The sequence below is a fragment of the Prionailurus viverrinus genome, chromosome B4 (genome assembly GCF_022837055.1).
Source record: "Prionailurus viverrinus isolate Anna chromosome B4, UM_Priviv_1.0, whole genome shotgun sequence".
NCBI lineage: Eukaryota > Metazoa > Chordata > Mammalia > Carnivora > Felidae > Prionailurus > Prionailurus viverrinus.
Window position 1 is genome coordinate 76,216,222 of NC_062567.1, and position 20,389 is coordinate 76,236,610.

General features: G+C 51.7%; 1 protein-coding gene across 1 annotated transcript in view; it reads right to left on the minus strand.

The window, feature by feature from the left end:
* Positions 1-6,040: 6,040 nt before the first annotated feature.
* LOC125170611 (keratin, type II cytoskeletal 4-like) overlaps positions 6,041-20,389 on the minus strand; it is a 28,578-nt gene continuing 14,229 nt past the window's right edge. The window contains 8 exon segments of the mRNA XM_047867293.1: positions 6,041-6,273; positions 6,571-6,605; positions 7,244-7,464; positions 8,075-8,200; positions 9,306-9,448; positions 9,678-9,792; positions 10,421-10,481; positions 11,454-11,674. Of these exon segments, the coding sequence (XP_047723249.1) occupies positions 6,041-6,273; positions 6,571-6,605; positions 7,244-7,464; positions 8,075-8,200; positions 9,306-9,448; positions 9,678-9,792; positions 10,421-10,481; positions 11,454-11,674 (1,155 nt within the window).

Here is a 20,389-nt window from a genome sequence, read left to right on the forward strand (position 1 = left end):
GTCAGTGTAGGAGAGGTACCTGAAGGCAAAGATTCTGCGTCAGGTAGAGGCAGAGAGAAGAGGCAGAGAAAACAGAGGGCATATGAAAACAGAGGTAGATCCCAGACAGGAAGCGGCCGTGGTGTGGGAAAAGATCCTTGGGTTCAGCTTTGAATCCTGGCTCCGCCCTTCCTGGCCCCAGGGCTTGGACAAGCACTTGAGCCTCTCTTTCCTGGCCCATAAAACAAAGATAATAATACCAGATTCACAAGGTGATTATAATGAGTAGCTGAGATCAAACATGGAAAAGCATACTGGAAATTCCAAAGAGTCATACAAGGCGGGGGGCGGGGGGGGGGGGGGGGAGGTCCCTCACACAGCCTCCCCTGAAGACCCCAGAGCATGTGAGCTCACCTCTCTCTCACCTGCTACAGTGCTCTCTGGCGACACTCATTTTCGAGCCCCGTCATGAAGAATGCCATGTAGTTAACTCTTCCACGTGTGTACCAGCTAAATAAACAGGAAGCTCACCCAGGTTTATATTCACCCTCAGGCTGGATAGGGAGAATGATTAAGTTATGGTAAAATAAAAGAGGAAGTCCCAGACAGAATTTAAAAAAAAATTTTTTTTCAACGTTTTTATTTATTTTTGGGACAGAGAGAGACAGAGCATGAACGGGGGAGGGGCAGAGAGAGAGGGAGACACAGAATCGGAAACAGGCTCCAGGCTTTGAGCCATCAGCCCAGAGCCTGACGCGGGGCTCGAACTCACAGACCACGAGATCGTGACCTGGCTGAAGTCGGACGCTTAACCGACTGCACCACCCAGGCGCCCCTCCCAGACAGAATTTAGAAAGCTTCTTTGTCTCTGGCTGTGACCAGCTAGCCAGCATCCAATGCCAACACCCCAGTCTGTCTCCGGTCAGCTGGATGGCCCCTGGTGGGCTGCTGTCACCCCCTGTGAAGGCCTTGGGGAAAGAGCTGAACCTTTGGTATAGGGTGACAGCTATTCTCTGCTCCCTCTCAAGATAAGAGAAATTCGGCATAAGGTGAAGCATGAGAGAGTTTTACTTGACCTCAAAGAGATACTTGTCCTCAGGTCAGTATTGGATGCTGGGTGAGGTTTCTGTAACAAGCTGCTATCCCTATAGGAAACCCCTCGACCAGTTGGTTGGTCAACAAAAGCAGTGGTTTCTAAGTTTGCTGTATGTTGGGATCCTCTGGAAAGCTTCAACAACTACTGGTGCCTGGGCCTCCCCGCACTCCCCCCCCCCCCCCCCAGACTCCGATTTCACTGATCTGGTGTGTTGTGATCTGGGCTCTGGAACTTTTTAAAGGTCCCAGAAGGCTTTAATGGGCAGAAAAGTTCTGAACCCACTGGCATGGAGGAAGCAGCAGAACCAATGAAATCTTGAATCTTGAGATTCTATTCAGCTCAAGGACAAAAGAATACACAATCGTGGTAACCTCTTACCAAGTGCTTTCTGTGGGCTGTGCGTGGTGCTAGGTCTAAAACATGGAGAATCTCAATCTAGAAGCGACGTTATAAGGAAGCCATTCTTTTAAACTATCTTTTTAAATTTATTTTGAGAGGTGGAAAGAGAGAGAGGGGGGGAGGGGCAGGGAGCGAGGGAGAGAAAGAGTCCCAAGAAGGCTCCTTGCTGTCAGCACAGAGCCCGATGCAGGGCTCAATCCCATGACCCATGAGATCATGACGTGAGCTGAGGTCAAGAGCCAGATACCTAACCACTGAGCCTCCCAGGCGCCCGTATAAGGAAGCCATTCTTATAATTACTCTCATTTTCGTAGAGAGCTCAGTAACTTGCTCAAGAATACACAGATGACAACGGTGGTGTGGAGATCTGAACCCAAGCACTCCCACTCCAGAGCCCACATGTACCGCAGAAGATGTGGGGTCTCTGGAGATAGACGTGCCCTCTTCCTCCCCTCCCCGCTCTGCCCACCTGCCAGCAGCACTCTCCTTAAAGGGAAGGAGCAAGTCCGTTGAGGGCTCCAGCTTGCCCTGCTTGTCTCCCAGGTGCTGAAACCCAGGGCTGCCAAGAGGGTGAGGCCCAGGGCACTTATCAGCCACCAGATCACAGTCTCAGGCAGCAGTGGGAGGCAGGGTTCGAGAGGAGTTGCCAGAGTGACAGGCAGGGGTAGCCCCCACAAATCTGCTCCCCATCTCAGCCTGCACCTCCCAGGTCTGGAGGTGGATATTGCTGGGCAGCGCAGAAGTGTGGCAGGGGTGTGGGGACAGAGAAAGGGAGGGAGGGAGAATGTCAGTCACCTCTGCTCAGGAAGGAGGGGACAGCTATGGCCCTGGTGTAGGTATGGAGGCCTTTAATCTCCTTCAGACAGGAGTTTCTGGACCCCTGGGCAGCAGGGGAAGGCAATGATGTGACAGAGATCAGGGAGAGCAGGGTCCTGGGACTGAATCGAAGCTCCTGGCCTGGGCTTCCCATTCCCTCAGACCACTATTCTCCACCAGCCCAGAGCCTTCATATTTTACAAGAAAGAAATAGCTACAAAGAAAGGAAGGCCTTGGTCAAGGTCACTGGGGAAACTGGTGATGCAAGAGCTTGGGTACCCTCCCTCCCAACCCAGAAAGAACCAGAGCCTATGAAGAATTCCCACAGCCTCTCTGTTCCTGCAGCCTGGGCGAAATGGATATGGGAGAGCCCCACCTCCAATCTCTAACAGGCCCTGCCTGCAGAGGTGAGAAAGCGGTGCCCCACACAAGAGGCACACCCCTGGGAAATCTCTCTCCTAATTTCTGGGTTGTGGTGGGTGTTTGCAGCAAGAGTGAAGCCTTCAGGCCCCAAACCAGCCAGGACCCCCACCTCTGATATCCTTTTGACTAGAATCCCAGGGCCTACCCGGAAACTAAGGATCAGGCAGTGTCTCTCTTTCTCGTAAAACCCAACAGGTGCTCTGGGGCCACAAGCCCTCACAAGGTCTCAGAGCAGCCCTGCACATTCTCATGGCCAAGGTCCAGAGATAATATTGTTCCAGACGTATCAAACCCTTCCATCCAACATGCTGGAAGCCATGACTATTTATACAGCCACTTATAAAGCTGGCACCTCTCCCTGGTCTCTAAGGCAAAGGGAGCAGCGGGACAGGTGTGGGCCCGAAGGAAAATAAGGCTATGTGTTAGACGGGGATTGAATTCCAAGAGAGACCTCGAGGCCCTGGCAGGGGACTGGGGTTGTCTGGCAGAGGGTACTTCCCTACGCCGGGCCAAAGAGGAAAATGGGATCGACTCAAGGTTACAGGGCTAGTAAGTGGTGCGCTGGGGACCAGAATCACAAATCCACAGGGGGTGGAGGCAGGGAATGGGAGACCTGTGGGAACCTCCCAGATCATGTCTCCCCTTGCCCATAGTGGGAGAGACACAAACGTAAAGAATTAACAATGTTTTACCATTCCTTCTTTTAAAGAATGGGTGGGTTCCTGAAAGGTCGTCCATTGACAGTAATGATCATTTACTGGGCTCTCACAATGTGCCAGGGCTTAAACAGACGATATCATTCAACCTGAGCAACCTCGTTTTATTGATGAGATTTAGCATGGAGCAGGCAGGGTGGGGGAGAGGAGGGGGGGCCCCAAGCAGCTTGCCCATGGTTTGGCCGCTTGCAAGTGGCCCCCACCACACCAGGGAAGCCTGCTGCCAAAGCCTGTGCTGGATCACGTTCTGCTTTATGAGGCAGGTTCGGAACAGCTGCTGGAGTTTGAATCCTGGCTCCACCACTTAATCTCTCTGTGCCTCAGTTGCCTCATCTGTAAAGTAGAGGCCATAACACTGCCCACCTCTGTGAAGATGAAATGACCTCGTTCATAAAAAGCCACTAGCAGAGGGGCGCCTAGGTGGCTCAGTCGGTTAAGCGTCAGACTTCAGCTCAGGTCATGATCTTGCAGTCTGTGAGTTCGAGCCCTGCATCGGGCTCTGTGCTGACAGCTCAGAGCCTGGAGCTGCTGCGGATTCTGTGTCTCCCTCTCTTTCTGCCCTTCCCCTGCTCGCTGTCTTTCTCTCTCTCAAAAATAAATACAGATTAAAAAAAAAAAAAAGCTGCTAGCAGAGTGCCAGGCGAATCACAAGACAGCATCGGTTTTAACAAAGATCGTATGGCTGCACAATGTGTGCAGATTTCTATTAACCAAACTGTTTTTTCCGTCCCGCTTCCCTTAACAAATCAGAATGTCATTGTGAGCCAGAAAACATGGCCCTGTGATATTTTGTAAACCATATGAAAGACTCAGAAAGTTTTTTCTTTAATCATCCTACTTTAAGGAATACGGCAACTTCCTGGTAAGTTTGAAACAAGCCAGTAAGCTAAAGGCAATTCTCTCCACCGCCAGGCATTCACCACCAGGGATGGGATGGAGCGGAGGGGGGTGGATGGAGGGGCACCAGGTATGGCCAACAGTGGGTTTGCTTTTGAGAGGTGAGGCTGCAGCCCCTGTGGGGACCGGCTGCAACGGGACAGTCCCCAGACTTCCCTCTCTCCAGACTATTCTGGCTATTCCGGGTAAACTTTTCACTCTAGAGCGAGAACGTTCTCTGTCAAAGCTGCAGTTGTGTGTTGTGTTTTTCTAGCCCGGTGAGCACTTGGCTCTCTGGCAGGTGGGTGTTTACTTAGCTAAGAGTTTCTGTGATCACTCTAAGGTGTGTCTTCTCTTTCTGTTTATCTGACATCCTTTGGCAGTCCTTTATGCTAATGAGAACCATGATTTACAAAGAAGGTATTCATGCATGGACTCATACCTTTGTTCATCTTTTGTTTTTGCTTCTCCCACCTCTATGTCCCCGGTTGGTGAGGGTCCTCCCTGGCCCTGCACTGAACCTGTGTTCCACCCAACTACCCCTGGATCTGCCTTGATCGAGTGCGATGTCTGAGGTGGGGAAGGGCAGTGACCTCTCATGAGGCCATTCTAAGTTCTTGTCGGTTCTCATAACTCTTCAGATCCGAAGGCTTCACCCCACATCATCTCAAACACATTCGTTTTTGCTATGAAACATTTGAAATTTTATAATTGCCTTTTGAAAATATTTGTCTACCGACAACTCATTCAATTACAACTAGCTGTAATTTGTGGACAATTTCAGACATACTTGGAATTACTGAAAAGCAAGCAAATCTAACCTATAACTTTTTTCAAATGTAATGAAATTTTTATGAGCTGAAAATCTTATCAGTTAAGGACGTGGATCCGTGTGTCATCCATAGTGTCTGATGGCTGAAAAGGCCTCTGCTGCCTGGAAACTAGAGCTTCCTGTCTCCCTCCAGGCTCAGGAGGAAGTCTCCTTGTGAAAGGGTCTGCCATGACCCATGGGTGGGTGTGCAGACTAGAATCAGGGACCATGGGGGGGCGCGTGGGTGGCTCGGTTGGTTAGACCCCCCACTTCGACTCAGGTCATGATCTCATGGTTCATGGGTTCTAGCCCAAGTCCACCTCTGTGCTGACAGCTCAGAGCCTGGAGCCTGCTAAGGATTCAGTGTCTCCCTCTCTCCCTGCCCCTCTTCTGCTTGCACTCTGTGTGTGTCTCTCTCTCAAAAATAAACATTAAACAAAAAAAAAAAGAACCAGGGACCATGGAAGCCAGAATGAAAATTCCACCACCAGGTGCAAACCACAATGCAGTTTATTGAAGCTACAGGACACAGAGGTCTTTTCTTGGAGCCAAAAATGGACAAGTACCACTCATGGGAAATCAAGGCACGGAGAGGTGTGTGTGTCCGCTGCCTGGGGCTTTCCCTCAAGCCAGTGGGATGTGGGGCTGGAAGGGGGGCACCTGAGAGGCAGAGATGATAAAAAACCCGGCTCCTGGGCCATGCCCCTCAGCCTGGCTTTGGGGCAATAGATGGTTTTTCAACCCAATCATCCTTGGCAGCAAATTTTGGGCTAAGATGCCAGTCGTCTGGGAAGGTGGGACTCCAGGTCGCAGGTCAGAGATGCAGTGGTAAAGGGTCCCACGGGGTTGTGGAACAGCACGCAGAACTGGGGTGTGCGGGCAGACGAAGGGGGCTGGGGTCTTGAGACACCTGGGGCGCCCCCTTCAGAACTTGTGGTGGGACCGCCAGCTCTGGGAGGAACTTTGCAAGACCTGGCGGGAGCTGTTGCTGCCACCCCCACTGATGGCACATGAGCCCCCTGAACTAGAGAAGCCCCCGCGTACCACCGAGCCCCCTCCGGAGCCCAGGCCCCTGTGGGCCCCAGCTCTGCCTTCCAGGGAGGCCCCTCCCTGGGCACAACCGCTGTCGCCTCCGCTGCTGGTGTTGTGTACCATCTCTGCAAAGAGCATTTGAGGTCAGGGAGCCTATGGGGCATTCTACAGCCCCGGGGCCACCCCCTCTGCCCTCCAGCCTTCCCTGGTGTCCCACCCACTGAAACTCCACACAGGGTGGTGAGGGCAGGTGGCTGGCAGGGGAAGGAGGGACTCAGAGCCCCTGGGTTACCCTGGCCACCACCCAAGAGCTTTTCCCAGCCTGCAGGTGAGATGATCTCACACCAACGCTGGCCCACGATTTGAGAAACCTTAATCTCAGCCATCGAGCCCCTTCCCAGAGAAAGCACTGGGTAACTCACTGATGCTAACAGAACTCTGGCACTTGCCAGACATCCTGTGGGAAAAGCAGAGGTCAGTGTTAGTGACCTGTGTGGCAACTCCCTCTGCTAGATGCACCTGCTTAGGTCCACAGCAATTGACGTTGGCAATAAGAAATAGGATGGACTCTGGATGGGTAAGGTTGGACTTTAATTATTGCCCTTCCTACTAGCATCCCAGAGTAACAGTAGAGGAACATCCCCTGGCCTACCCATCCTCTCTTTATTCAGTAAATATTATTTGAATCCATATGGGCCAAGGTCCTGTACCCAAGGGTCAGGCTACAGGAACTGACTCTTCAGACCTACAATTAAGCCAATGATAAAGAAATGGCCTAGAAATAATATTTATGCCTATGACTCCTCTTTGCAGACACGTGTTTTACAGCTAAGACATGAGACAAGAAGGGTGGGAGGTCTACCCAAGGTAAGGTTCTGGTGGTGTCACTATTGTACAGAAAACACAGCTCTCTGGAGGTCTGGCAGCATCTTGCAGCCCTGAAGAGGAGCAGGCTGGGCCCGCCAAGGGCGCATCACCACCTCCAGCAGTGCGCACATGCACACACTGATGGTACCCGATACCTGGCAGCTGGCTCAGGCAGGAAAGCCACCGGGCGTCACTGCCTCTTTGGGAACCAGAGGGATTCCCACTAACCTGCACTCCTCACCCTCCAGGAGGGTCCGGTAGGTGGCAATCTCAATGTCCAGGGCCAGCTTGACATTCATCAGCTCCTGGTACTCCCAGAGCAGCCTGGCCAGGTCCTCCTTGGCCTGCTGCAGGGCAGCCTTGAGGTCTTGGAGCTTGGCATTGGTGTCCCTGAGGGCCAGCTCCCCGCCCTGCTCTGCATCAGCGATGGCCGTCTGCAGGTTGGCATTCTCGGGGGGTGGAGGCAGGAGTTCGATTTAGATTCAAGTGACATACACTGAGAGCCTGCACTGTATGCTTGGTGTCTGCATGTGGGTCACCTCACACTGGGCAAATGAGGAAACTACCACCCACAGAGGTTAAAACCTGGGCCTTCGTCTAGGTCCTAGCACATCAAGGAGTGGAGTTAGTGACACCTGGCCTCAAGGACCTAGCCCGGCTCACAAGAAGTCAGACTCTGCCTTTCTCGCCTTTCATGGTAAGAGACTGAGCATCTTCCAAAGACCTCCCGCCTCCAAGAAGTCTTTCTGGATTATCAGAGAAACTTTCCTGAGCTACTCTCCCAATTCATTCTTCACCCAGTCAGCTTCTTTCCCCGACCTCCCTAACCTTGCCTGTATTCAGTATTTCTGACCCACATCAGCAACCAGATTCCAGGGGTACAGGACCTGGACCCACATGACAAGTTTTGCTCAGCACCCAGCCCAGAGCTGCACCTGGTTAATCTTGGCATGCATGAGTCCAGGACATGATTTCACTGTGGTAAGTGCTGAGCCCTGAGATTTATGGGGCAAGCGTAAGCCCACAGTCTCAGACACAAGCTCTTCCTCCTCTTCCCACCTGCTTCTTGGCACTCGCGATCTCGGCCCGCAGCTTCTGGATCATTCTGTTGAGCTCAGAGATCTCGCTCTTGGTGTTCCTCAGGTCATCTCCATGCCTGCCGGTCATGGTCTGCAGCTCCCCCAACTGTGTCCAGGAAAGAGTTACCCTTTCAGAAAGCCAGCAGGTGCCTTACAGATCCCCTAACCCAACCCTTCACATCACACACAAGAAAACCAAAACACAGACATGTGACTACCTCAGAGTCACCCAGTTGGCGGAACTGAGTGCTCTCGCCCCTGCATCAAGGGACCTGTCTTCTAGTACAACGGCTGCTGTTTGTGGAGCAGACAGTTTGCACCAGGCCCTGTGCTTGATGTCATACTTCACAACAACCAGATGAGAAAGGCAAGGTTACCTCCATGTTATGAACGGGAAAACTGAGCACAGACTGCTTAAGTCCCATGACTAAACTCATCCAGCTATCAAGTGACAGTGCCGGAATTTGAATGCCAACATTGCAGATGCTAGAACCATCTTCTTAACCAGCAGACTGTCCCTCCTTGGGCAGAAAAGACAGAAGAGTCAGCCGTACATGGGCCAGCTGATGCCCCATTCAGATTTGGGAACAGAAGGAGGGGGACAGAACTCCTTGTGCCTGTAGCCCCTTTGCTCCACCCCCCTCTGTGTCTCCCCACTTCTTCCAGATGCTGGCTTCAACCCCTCAGTGTGATTGAATCAGAGCACACAATGACAAGGTCCTGATTGGTGGAGGAGTGATGGAAGTGTCTCCAGCAATAAAGGGAATGCAGCCAGAGGAATTAAGGATTTTCTGACCTGGGAATACTGACATTTTGGGCAGCATAATTTCTTGTTGGAAGGCGGGGTCATGCATTATAGGATGTGTAGCAGGATCCCTGACCTCTTCCCACTAGACTCCAGTAGCACCCCCACCGCCACCCCAGGTGTGACAACCAAAAGTCTCTACAGACACTGTCAAACATCTCCTGGGAGAAAAATCATGCCTTCCCCTCCTGTTGAGAAGCACCAAGTTAGAGCAAAGTCAGAGCTTTCCGGTTAGGAAGGGAGATGCATGTGGGTGAGATCAGACCAGTGAGACAGTGAGGGGACTGCTATGCTGGCGATAGAGAAAAGAATGACTCAGAGGCAAGGTCTGCCCTCCTGGATGGCCTGCTCATGTAGCTTGATGGGAGAGCAAGATCCTCCAGAGTTACATGCTGGTGTCACCCACCTTGGTCTGGTAGAGCACCTCGGCCTCTGCCTTACTCCTCTGGGCAATCGCCTCATACTGTGCACGGACCTCAGCAATGATGCTGTCCAGGTCCAGGCAGCGGTTGTTGTCCATGGACAGGACCACAGACGTGTCGCTGGTGTCTGCGGAGCTCCTGCAGAGCCAGGCAGACATGCCCATTCCTGAGCAGATCCACACCAGGGCCCCGCAGAAGATGGGGAGCCACCAGCTCTGGAAGGGTCAAGACTGACTGAGGGCCAGGTGGGAAGGTATCACTTTTGTCAGAAGCACAGACAGGACTCAAGCCCCTAATGGTGAGCTCTGAGTGCCTTCCTCTCCAGGAGGGGGAAGGCAGGTGGGGCAGAGGCTTGCACGTGAAAAGCACACTCATGGCATCATAGAGGGCCTTCAGGAAGTTGATCTCATCTGTCACAGTCTCCACTTTGGCCTCCAGTTCCACTTTGGTCATGTAGGTAACATCGACATCCTGGGGGACAGTTCAAACACTGTTCCCTCCAGCCTGTGGGTTGGCCCAGTCCTGGGCCATGAGGAAGGGGCCACAGGAACCTCTCCCCTCCCCCCTCCCCAGGAGCTCCCTCTCAGGGGAAATGAGGTAGGTGTGTCCTCACAGGACTAAACCACTGTCTGACAGACTGGGCTGGTGCATAACCAACACAGAGGAGCAAAGGAGCTAAGGGGCTGGGGGCGGGGGGGGAGGAGAGCAGGGCTGGGGCCACCACAATGGGCCCAGGGCAGAGGAGGGTTTGTGACTGTGCAACCCTCAAAGTTTCTCTTTAGATGGATTATGGGGATGTGCTCCTGAAAACACAAAACCCTGTTGCCTCCCTTTGTCCATTTTCTCATCAAAACTCAAGACCTAATGAGATTCATAAGCCCCACGTGCCCATCAGGGGGAGGTATCACCAAAGTCTGGCAGGCCCTTTATAACCTGCCCCTGCCTGCCCACCCTGCTCAGCAGGCTCCCTCCCGGGCCCCAGCCCTCACCCACATAGCCTAAAGGAGACCCTCAGCTTAGCAGGACTAAACTCATGCTTCCCCTCAATCTTCCAGCCACTCTGCTTAGTGGGAGGTGGGGGCAGGGAGGGACCCTTCACCTTCTTCAAGACCACGAAGCCATTCTCTGCAGCCATGCGCTTGTTGGTCTCCTTTTCATACCTGTGAGAAAAGAGGCCCTGTCTGATCTGCCTTCTCTGGGACGTCCCCATGGCCCCAGAGCCCTTCTCATAAGTAACATGGACTCAGGGCTTCTGCCAGTTTCACTCAAGATAGGTGTCATTGCAATGCACAGCCTTTCTGAACTCAAGGGAGAGTTCGTTCAACAGACTCTCTGCTATGTGCCAGGTACCACTTAATAATGGCAGTGGTCATTACTGGACACTGGAGTAGAAGCTTGTTCCTATTTGGGGGTCCTATTTTGATTCATCTCCTAAGGCTTCCTGGAAAATTTTGGATTTTTGAAAACCATTTCTAAGACCAAAGGGAGATGGCTGAGCTGCCAGGTGCTTTTGGGAGGGAGGTGGGTGGTACCAACTAGCGTATAGTGAGTATAGTAGCCCCATGGGCTCCCAGTAGACACATAACAAATCAGTGAAACCCAAGAATGGGTCGCTAAGAATGTGCCAGTGAATTCTGCTTGTATTAACTCATTGAATCCTCGTTACAACCAATAGGGTAAATGCTCCCACTCTTTCCATTTTACAGTGAGGAGACTGATCACAGAGCTCCTAAGTGGCAGAATGAGGCTTGGCCAAGGCACAGCAAGTTGCTATTTGCTGAGAAGCTTATTGACAGGGGAAATAAAATTCCGATTCGGAGGAGAACCTGAAGACGGTCTAGCCCAGGGAGGACAGAGGACGTTAGCCGAGTCTGTTAGCTTCGGGGTGTCTTGGAACTCCCCAGAATTCTGTGTGTATACCCTTTCACTAAATTCTCAGAAGGACTTCTGCCTCAAGCAAGCCATAAGCCACTCCTTTAAAGACTGGGCTACTGAGAGTCAGAGAGGATGGGGTAAATTCTACAAGCTTACAGCTAGCTGGAACAGAGCGAAGCCAGAGCCCAGGCCTCCTGCCACGCACCCCTGCCACCTGCCAGCTCACCCGCCTCACCCAGGGACGGGGCAGTGCACACCTCTTCTTGAAGTCTTCCACCGTCTCCTCCCTGCTCCTCAGCTCGCCCTCCAGCTTGTCCTTCTCTGTGTGCAGCCCATCCAGGAAGGCCTTGAGGCTACTGATCTAGTTCTCAAAAAAAGGCTCAAGGTTGTTGTCGTTGCTATTAGAACTGGAGCCCTGCTCCTGAAGGAGGGTCCACTTGGTCTCGAGGACCTTGTTCTGCTGCTCCAGGAACCACACCTGTAGCCCAATGGGAAGAGCCCCAGGGAGCTGTCTAGGGCCAGTTCCAATCATGGCGGCCCATGGCTTCCCCAAAGTCCCAGGGGTCTCCTCCTCTCTCCTGCAGGGCTGCATTCTGTAACTCTGCAACAGTTTAGTCCTAAACCCGTGTGGACAGCAGCATTGGGGTAATGCAGGGGAGGCAGAGCCCTACTGCACAGGTAAGAAAGCCGAAGCCCAGAGATGACCAAGGACACACAGCAAGTCAGTAACAAAACACAAGTGACGTTTCCTGATACTTAGGCTTGATGATCTTCCCGCTATATCATTCATTCATTCCTCAGTCATTCGTTCCTCAGTCATTTAGTAGTCAACAAATAGCAGGAGATCCCAACATCCAAGAGTAGATAGAGTCCCCAGGAAGAGGTTTGCAGGACCGCCAGGTACACTGCACTAATGTGGGAAATGGCAAAAGCCATAGGGAACTGGCTTTCAGGCAGCCCGTGTCCCAGGAACAGGGTCCAGACACACCTAGAGTCAGCCTCGTCTGACAAACCTGGTTAAATGTAGGGCTCAGCTGCATTTAAATTGAACCACTGGTTAAAAGTTCTAGGCCAACTGTACACACATGTAGAATAAATATCAATTGGCCATTCAACAAACATTTGCAGAGCACCAAGCTTGTTGCCAGGGCTTATGCTGGACAGTCAAGACCCTCAAGACCATGAGAGGCTCAAGACCCTCAAGGCTCATGAGAGGGAAGGGAGCAGGCACGGAGAGGGGCCCGTTGGGAAGGGAAAGCTGGAGGAGGGCCAATCCAGCCAGGAGGTGGGTGTAGACCACCTCGTCCAGACCCAAGAGACCACCAGACTTTCCTCTTCCAGGCTCACGTTAGGATTCCCAAGGCCTCCTCCCCCTGGCTCACGTGAGAGACACCACCTTCCCCATCTGGGAAGGTTGGGTTTCCTCCCCAGGAAAATTTAAGAAGAATGAGAACTATAAAAATCACCACCGTTCTGCAGCTGGGCAGTGGCTACTTAACTTGAGCTAGATCATATGCCAGTGAAGGCTCTTTTCCACCATGAGTTTTCTGAAGTATCTTTTTAAAAAAATTTTTTAATGTTTATTTTTGAGAGAGAGAGAGAAAGAGAGAGAGAGCAGGGGAGGGGCAGAGAGAGAAGGAGACGCAGAATCCGAAGCAGGTTCCAGGCTCTGAGCTGTCAGCACAGAGCCCCACATGGGGCTTGACTCCCAGACCCACGAGATCATGACCTGAGCTGAAGTCGGACACCTAACGGACTGAGCCACCCAGGCGCCCCTGAAGTATCTTTTTATTTATCATCATGATGTATATGCTACAGGGCTAGTTACATCCAACACATCATCCTGGAGGAGTAGATTTTTGTCCTCAAATTCTTTACATTGTTCTTGCTTCCATATTAGAAACAAAGTTTCAGATACCTTCAGACGCAGTGTTCCAAGTTGTTGGGACACTGTCATCTGTATTTCCCACCAGCCAGTGACATCCTTGTCTCTCATCTTGAATTCCTTTTCCAGGACGCACTGCCTAAAACCCATAAATTTTGCAGAAGCCCCATTGAACCTACCAATTTCCTTTTTGTTATTTCCATTAAAGTTGAAAGAAAGAAAGAAAGAAAGACGAAGGATGCCTCTTCCTCAGGTTGTTGAGAGGATCATGTATGAGAAAAGTTCTCTGTCACTTGGGTGCGGTGTGAATGTAGGTCGTCTTTGTAACACTTGTCTCCTACTTCCCTTCAGCAGCAGAGACCAGTCTTGGTGCCTCTGCTGCTGGCAGCGAAACCGTAGGTCCTCTGGGGGGAAAGAGCCTGCATAGAGCGTGCATTCCCACTAACATATACATGCAGATAGACTCGCAAAACCACACACACGCACACACCTGCTCTCTGATCACAGTGCCCTGCCCCTGGCTCTCTTCCCCGTGAAGCCCTTTATGTCGCAGACGGGGACTGCCCTCCTTGCCCCCTCGCCCCCCTACGTACCTGCCCCATGCCCTCAAGGCCCTGATTCTGGCCCAGAGCTTCTCGCTAATCTGAAAAAGCCAGACACCGCAATTGAGTCTGAATCGGGGCACAGACTGAGAGTTCACAGCCCAGGTGCTGTCTGGACACGGCCACCTCCTGAGTCTCCTCGTACTCAGCTTCCTTTTCTGCACATACAGGGCTTCAGACTTGAGTGGGCGGGGGGAGGGGAGCGGGGCTCACCTTGGACCTACTGAAGTCAGGGGTTCAAAGGAGGTATGGAAATGAGAGAAAGGGCGCCAGTGTCCTAGCCCCGCATTCCATCCACCGCCTCGGCCTGCTGACATCTGTGATGCTGAGGACAGAGTCAGTCTGGGGAAAGTGGAAGGAGGGTGGGTTTGCGGCTGGGAGTTGTGGGGAGAAGACATTATAACAATATTTATATAAAGTCACCCTGTTTTCGCAGACATGTGAGGCTGGTCTCGACTCCCAAATCCGAACGGTGCCTTTCCAGCATGACCCCTGCCTTCCTCGAAAGAGACCTGGGAGCAAATGAGGAAATGTGCCACACTGTCTTCCCACCCCCTGCCTACCATTTTCTCCAACCCTTGCTATCAAGGGAAACACTTTGGAACAATTCAGTGGCTTCCACCCCTTGATGGTTGCCAGCAACCTGGCCCGGTTTGAATATGCTGAGAAATCAGGTTGCATTTTAAACATAAAGAGCAAATTCCAAAGAAATTGGGGTGGAAGTTTGAGGCTCTCATGAGGGCCCATCCCAAATCCCTTCTTTCTGGCAAAGCCCACTGCTAATCCCCCATACCTGCAGACTATAAACCCAGCTGTTCTCCTCGGCTGCCTCTTAGAAAGAGGAGCAGAGCGTGTTATTACCAGCACAGCTGGGCCTTCCCAGAGGGGAGGGCATAGGGGCTCCTTGAGAGACTCGGGGCCCTGTAGCCTCTCCTCTCCATGGCCATGGCTAGGCCTCTCACGAGAGTACCATGACCAAGGCCCCCTCTGCTCTGAGGAAGCCGGGCTGTCACTGGGGGGAGTTAGGAAGGCAGAGGAGAAATCGCTCCTGGCTGCAGGGAGCCCTGGATTCTCTGGGAAACAGGGAGCTCAGATTCAGGCGCTCAGGGTTAAGGACCAGCTTGGCAACACATAGCACAGCAGATGGCAGATAATGTGGGTTGGGGACAGCGGTGGTGAGTGGAGCTTGGAAGGAGTTGAGGAGAAAGAAGCGTGTGGGGCTGCGTCAGGATGGGGGCACTGAGTCAGGAGGCCTTGGATCGGGTGTGGGGGAGGTGAGGGACTGTGTTTTGGTGCCCAGGACAAACTGTCATCCTGTTGTCGGCAACTGGAGAGAACCCTGCTCCATAGGGAACTGTTCAACACCAGGTGAGCTCTGAGCCAAGTCATACTGGGGAGGGACCGGCCTCGCTGCATCTAGAACCCAGGAAAGGTCTTAGGCCAGCAGCTGCTGTCCTAAAGGACAGGGTCCTTGACAGATGGGTGGCCTCCTCAAAGTGCCCAGACGCTGCCACCCCAGGAGGCCATCAGAGCAGTGCCATGGAAAGCACCCTGGACAGAAACAGGAAGCCCTGCTTCCAGGCTCCGGATCCCTCTGGGCTACCATTTAGCCAATCAGAATAGAGCTGATAAACTCCTGCTCCGCCTATGAAGCGGCTGGGAGTTGGGACGAGAGGTAAGTGCTATACTGTGTTGTATAAACCAAAGAGCAGACACGCTGTGTCTGTTTCTGTGTCTGTGTCTGTGTCTGTGCGGGACTATAATAGCGGCAGGTAGGCAAGCCGCGGCGTGCTGGCCAGGGGGCGGGCTCAGTGATTGACACTCACAGACCTCTTCCCTTCTACCCTCCCTCCCAGCAACCCTGTAGGGAAGGGCACGTAGTAGTTCCATTTCACAGATGAGGAAAACTGGGGCTCAGAAGTTAAATTGCCTGTCTGAGGGCCCACAGACAGTAAGTGCCAATAGCCTCCGATCCCGTTCTGTCCCAATCTGGAGCCCGTGTTTGTGGGGCAGCCAGGCAAGACTTGGGCTTCCGGCAAAGGCCTCCTGTGGGGACCCCACACAGTGCTCTCTGTCTGTTCCTACCCAGAGCTCAGCTCATGGAACAGGCCCTGACTCTGAGCAACTGACTCGGATTTGATCAAGTTTGGGAAATGGCAAATGAAAACAGAGTGCAGAACCAGCAGCCAAGGTACAAGCAGGACCCTACTCTTGTCAAAGCCCCCAGCAAGGGCACTTGGCAGTAGTTCCCCAGCAGTGGGAGTAGTTGATGGGTGCTATATCATCTTACCTTTTTCCAGTGAGTATCAGAGTCCCAGTTTTGCAAGCCAATGGGCCGCAGGCCAGGGCCATGAACCACCCTGACACTAAGCGGTTCACAGTTAGTAGCCCCGCCTCTAAATGAGACCCTAGTGTGAGGCTCCTCTGCCCTCCCCCTCATCTGCTCCCCAGCCACCCCTTCCTGAACACCTTTCTGTGCTGGGTACTACCTTGACCTCTTCTGACTGGCTCCTCCTCTGTACCAGGGATCATGAAAAATCCTCTGGCTTCAAGCCCCCCTCCCCTTTTCTTTACACCCAAACTGACCCATAATTTAGAAACCAGCAAGCACCCCAGCCCCAATGGTGTCCTGTCTTACAGCTCCTGGGACACCATTGCCCCTAAGGAAGTCAGACGAGAATGTCTTTCCTCCCCTCAACCAGCGGGAAAGCCCGTGGAGGGCAGGACCATACTTGGGGCGGTCTCTATACCCTCAGCACCCAGCCAGCCAGCCTTGTACAACTTGAGCCATTCTTGTTTCCAAAAAGTGCCAAGCCACAGCCTCGTAAGCATACGCGCCAACACTTAATAGCATCTGACATTTGTGGAGTGTCTTCAACTTTTTAAAATCCTTTCACTTATCAGGACTGACAGACAAATGGGCAAGCATGCCACACAGAGACACACACCCTCCCGTGACTCACAGACAAAATGCTCTCAAACGACCTGCAACCCCAAATGAAAACGACCAAAGCATTAAGCACGAATGAGGTTTGAAGACTGATAACAGTCAGAAGGTAAATGCTGTCCCAACCTACCCTCTGACTCTGCTTTCTCCCAAGAGGCATGGAAACCAGAGCCGGGAGTGAGGGTCAGGCACAATGCTCAGAGAGCCCAGGCAGGGGTAGCCAACCCTTGTTTTCCCCAGGACTCCATTCCCAGCAAGGGGTACAAGGACCACCATCCATACCATTATCTTTCCAAACATCCATTCATTCTCTCAGCAGTCGTTCGTCAAGCACCTACTTACACCAGGCACCAGGCTACCCAATAGGAACACGATTCTGCACAAGACGAGGTCCAAGGTCTGGAGAAACTCACAGTTGTATTGAAGGAGGAGCCAGTCATGTAAACAACTCCTTATATCACATTGGGATCAGTGTTTTGGACAGTGGTACTATAGGCATAAGAGGAAGAAAGGCTATGGAAGGCATCATAGAGGAGGCAATTTTGAGTGGGGTATTGAGGGATGAGTAGGAATGGGCCTGGTTGATGGACAAAAAGAGAAAAGCATCCCCAATAGACAGGAAAACATTTCAGATACAGGTGAGTGGGGAGGGTTAGTGAGAGACCCCACATTCTTGCAGAATAGAGGACATGGAAGGGGGGACAGGTGATATGGAAGGTTGAAACTGATTATGATGGTGTCTTTGTGCTATGCTCCAGAATCAAGGCTTCACTCTGTGGGCAGTGGCCTTGGGGCTGACTGCACATCAGGATCACTGGGCAGCTTTTAAGAATCCAGATCCTCAGGCCTCACTCTTGATCTCCTGAATCAGAATCTTAGGTAATGTGGCCCAGGCACCTGTATTTTTTTTAAGTTCCAGTTTGCTTGAACTCTGATGTACTAATCCCTAAAACATAAGCAACCTTATTATAGGAGGAAAATTTCCACATCTTTGTGAAGGGCTGGGGGAGCCATAAGAGAGAGTCACCCGTCCTGTCATCAGACCAGGTATAGACTTTTATCTAGACCAAGAGGCTGGGCCAAGCAGCCAGTCTTTAGAGGCAGGTGCAAATGCTGATGACTGAGAAGCACCACCAGAGCGCTGGAGAGCCAGCAGGGAGCTTCGAAACACATCACTGAGAAAGGGCAAGAAAAGGTGAACCACAGCCTAGGGTAAACATGTATCTGATGGGTCTCCAAAACGTCATGATGAGGGAAAGAAGCTAGACACAGAGAGAATATATTCTGTATGATTTAATTTACAAGAAATTCTAGAAAAGGCAAAGTAACCTGTAGTGACAGAAAGCAAGCCCCAGCCTGGGCCTGAGGGCTGGAGGATGATTGACAGCAAAGTGGCGTGGGAGAAAATTTTGGAAGATGTCCTATATTTTGATTGTGGTTGTATTTACACGGGGATACACCTCTCTGTGAGTCAAAACTCACTGAAATGTACTCTGAAAATGACTGCATTGTTATCATATGCAAATTATACCTCAGTGAAATTGATTTTAAAAAGGGGACAAGAAGGGCGTCTTGGGTGGCTCAGTCAGTTGAGCATCTGACTTGATTTCAGCCCTGGTCATGATCCCAGGGTCTTGAGATCAAGCCCAGTGTTGGATTCTGTGCTGAGCATGGAGGCTGCTTAAGATTCTCTCTCTCTCTCTCTCTCTCTCTCTCTCTTTCTCTTGGCATCTGGGTGGCTCAGTCAATTGAGCGTCTGACTTCAGCTCAGGTCATGATCTCGCAGTTTGTGAGTTCAAGCCCCACATCAAACGCTCTGCTCTCAGCAAAGAGCCCATTCTGGATCCTCTGTCCCTTTCCCCCTGTCCCTCCCCTGCTTGGGTGCTCCCTCAAAAATAAAACCATTTTAAAAAATTTTTTAAAAGAGCCAAATTATGGGAAGAGCCTAAATGTCCATCAACTGATGAATAGATAAAGAAATTGTGGTTTATATACACAATGGAATATTATGCGGCAATGAGAATGAAATATGGCCTTTTGTAGCAACGTGGATGGAACTGGAGAGTGTGATGCTAAGTGAAAGAAGTCATACAGAGAAAGACAGATACCATATGTCTTCATTCTTACGTGGATCTTGAGAAACTTAACAGAAGACCATGGGGGAGGGGAAGGGGAAAAAAAAGTTAGAGAGGGAGGGAGCCAAACCACAAGAGACTCTTAAAAACTGAGAATAAACTGAGGGTTGATGGGGAGAGGGAGGGAGGGGAAAGTGGGGGATGGGCACTAAGGAAGGCACTTGCTGGGATGAGCACTGGGTGTGGTATGGAAACAAATTTGACAATACATTTCATATTATAAATAAATAAATAAATAAACCATATTCAAATTGTAAAAAAATAAATAAAACAAAATACACACTTGTCAATAATTACAGTTTTTATGAAGGGAAATAGAAACCATGTCTACTCTGGTCACTAAACCACTTAGGATAAGAGTGACTTGAAAATGGGACCCAGAATTAAAGACAGTTCTTGTGCATGATGCCAATCCCTCACTGTGGCAAAAAGGTGGCATTATGCTCCAAAGGGCTGATGTGGTTTGTCTACCGTCAAGTCCTTATAATCTGGGACTAGCTCAATCTCCGGGGGGGTGGAGGGGATACAAAAGAGGGCAGGATTTATGCAGGATTTATGATGGTGGACGCAAAGGGTTCATGCATGGCCCTTTCCACGGCGGGGGAGGGTCGCTCTCTCCCATCGCCCTCACCCCCTCACCTCGACTGTCTGACACAGATCGAATGACAAGGGAAGTAGAGTGTGTCATTCCAGCTCTGAGAAAGTCCTGGGAGGTCCAACGGGCACAACAGGAACTGGGCTTGCCCCCTGAGGAGCGCCATCCCACGTGGCTTCGGCCCCAGCTCCCTGCTTTCCTCTTCCTTGCCCAGCCCCACCTTCATGTGCCTTCCTGAGAAGCACAAAGCCACTCTGCTGCTGTGCACTTGTCCATCTGGCCACCATACCTGCAAAAGGAGAGAAGTCTGGGCTGGGCACAGCTGTGTCAGAGGCATGCTAGGAAGGTTCCCCGGCTGGTCCAGCTCACCCCATGTTCCAGCTTCCAGGTTCCAGCCCTGGGATTCCATGGGTGAGCCAAACAGAAAGCCAGCCTGGTCATAGGAACCCACTGAGTCCTGTGTCCTCCCAGCTCATCCCGGCTCTGGCATAAATGTTCCGGATGTTGGTAATGGACCATAGAATGGGGTAAGGGCAGTACTTCTCCAAGCCCAGACCTAGATGGCACACGGCCTCCTTTCCCATTCTGCAGCCCTGCTACGCAGGTCCAATCCTCTTTTCTGCCATATTCCTCCGCTCTCCCACCCTGAGGCTTAGGGACACCCCCCCCCCCCCCCCATGGCTCGGGAGTATCTCTCTGTTCCTCAGTCAGCACTGCAGTTAATATCCCTGCAGTCTACCACGGGGCTAGGAACTCACAGAGAGCGACCCCGGGCTTCTGTCTCTGCAGCCCCTCTCTTAATCTAATCCCTGTGCCCAGTCACGCTGAGGCCCAGCTCTGCTGCTCTGGTCCCCAGACAGAGGGCTCTGGGAATAAGGACCATGAATCAACTCCTTGGTCACAGGAGCCCCAATGCCTAGCACAGGGCCAGGCACAGATTAGGCACTCTATTTGCTTTATTATTTACCTTTTAATTACTATAATTGTAATAATAATAAAATAATAATTATTAATAATCTGGTTTCTAGA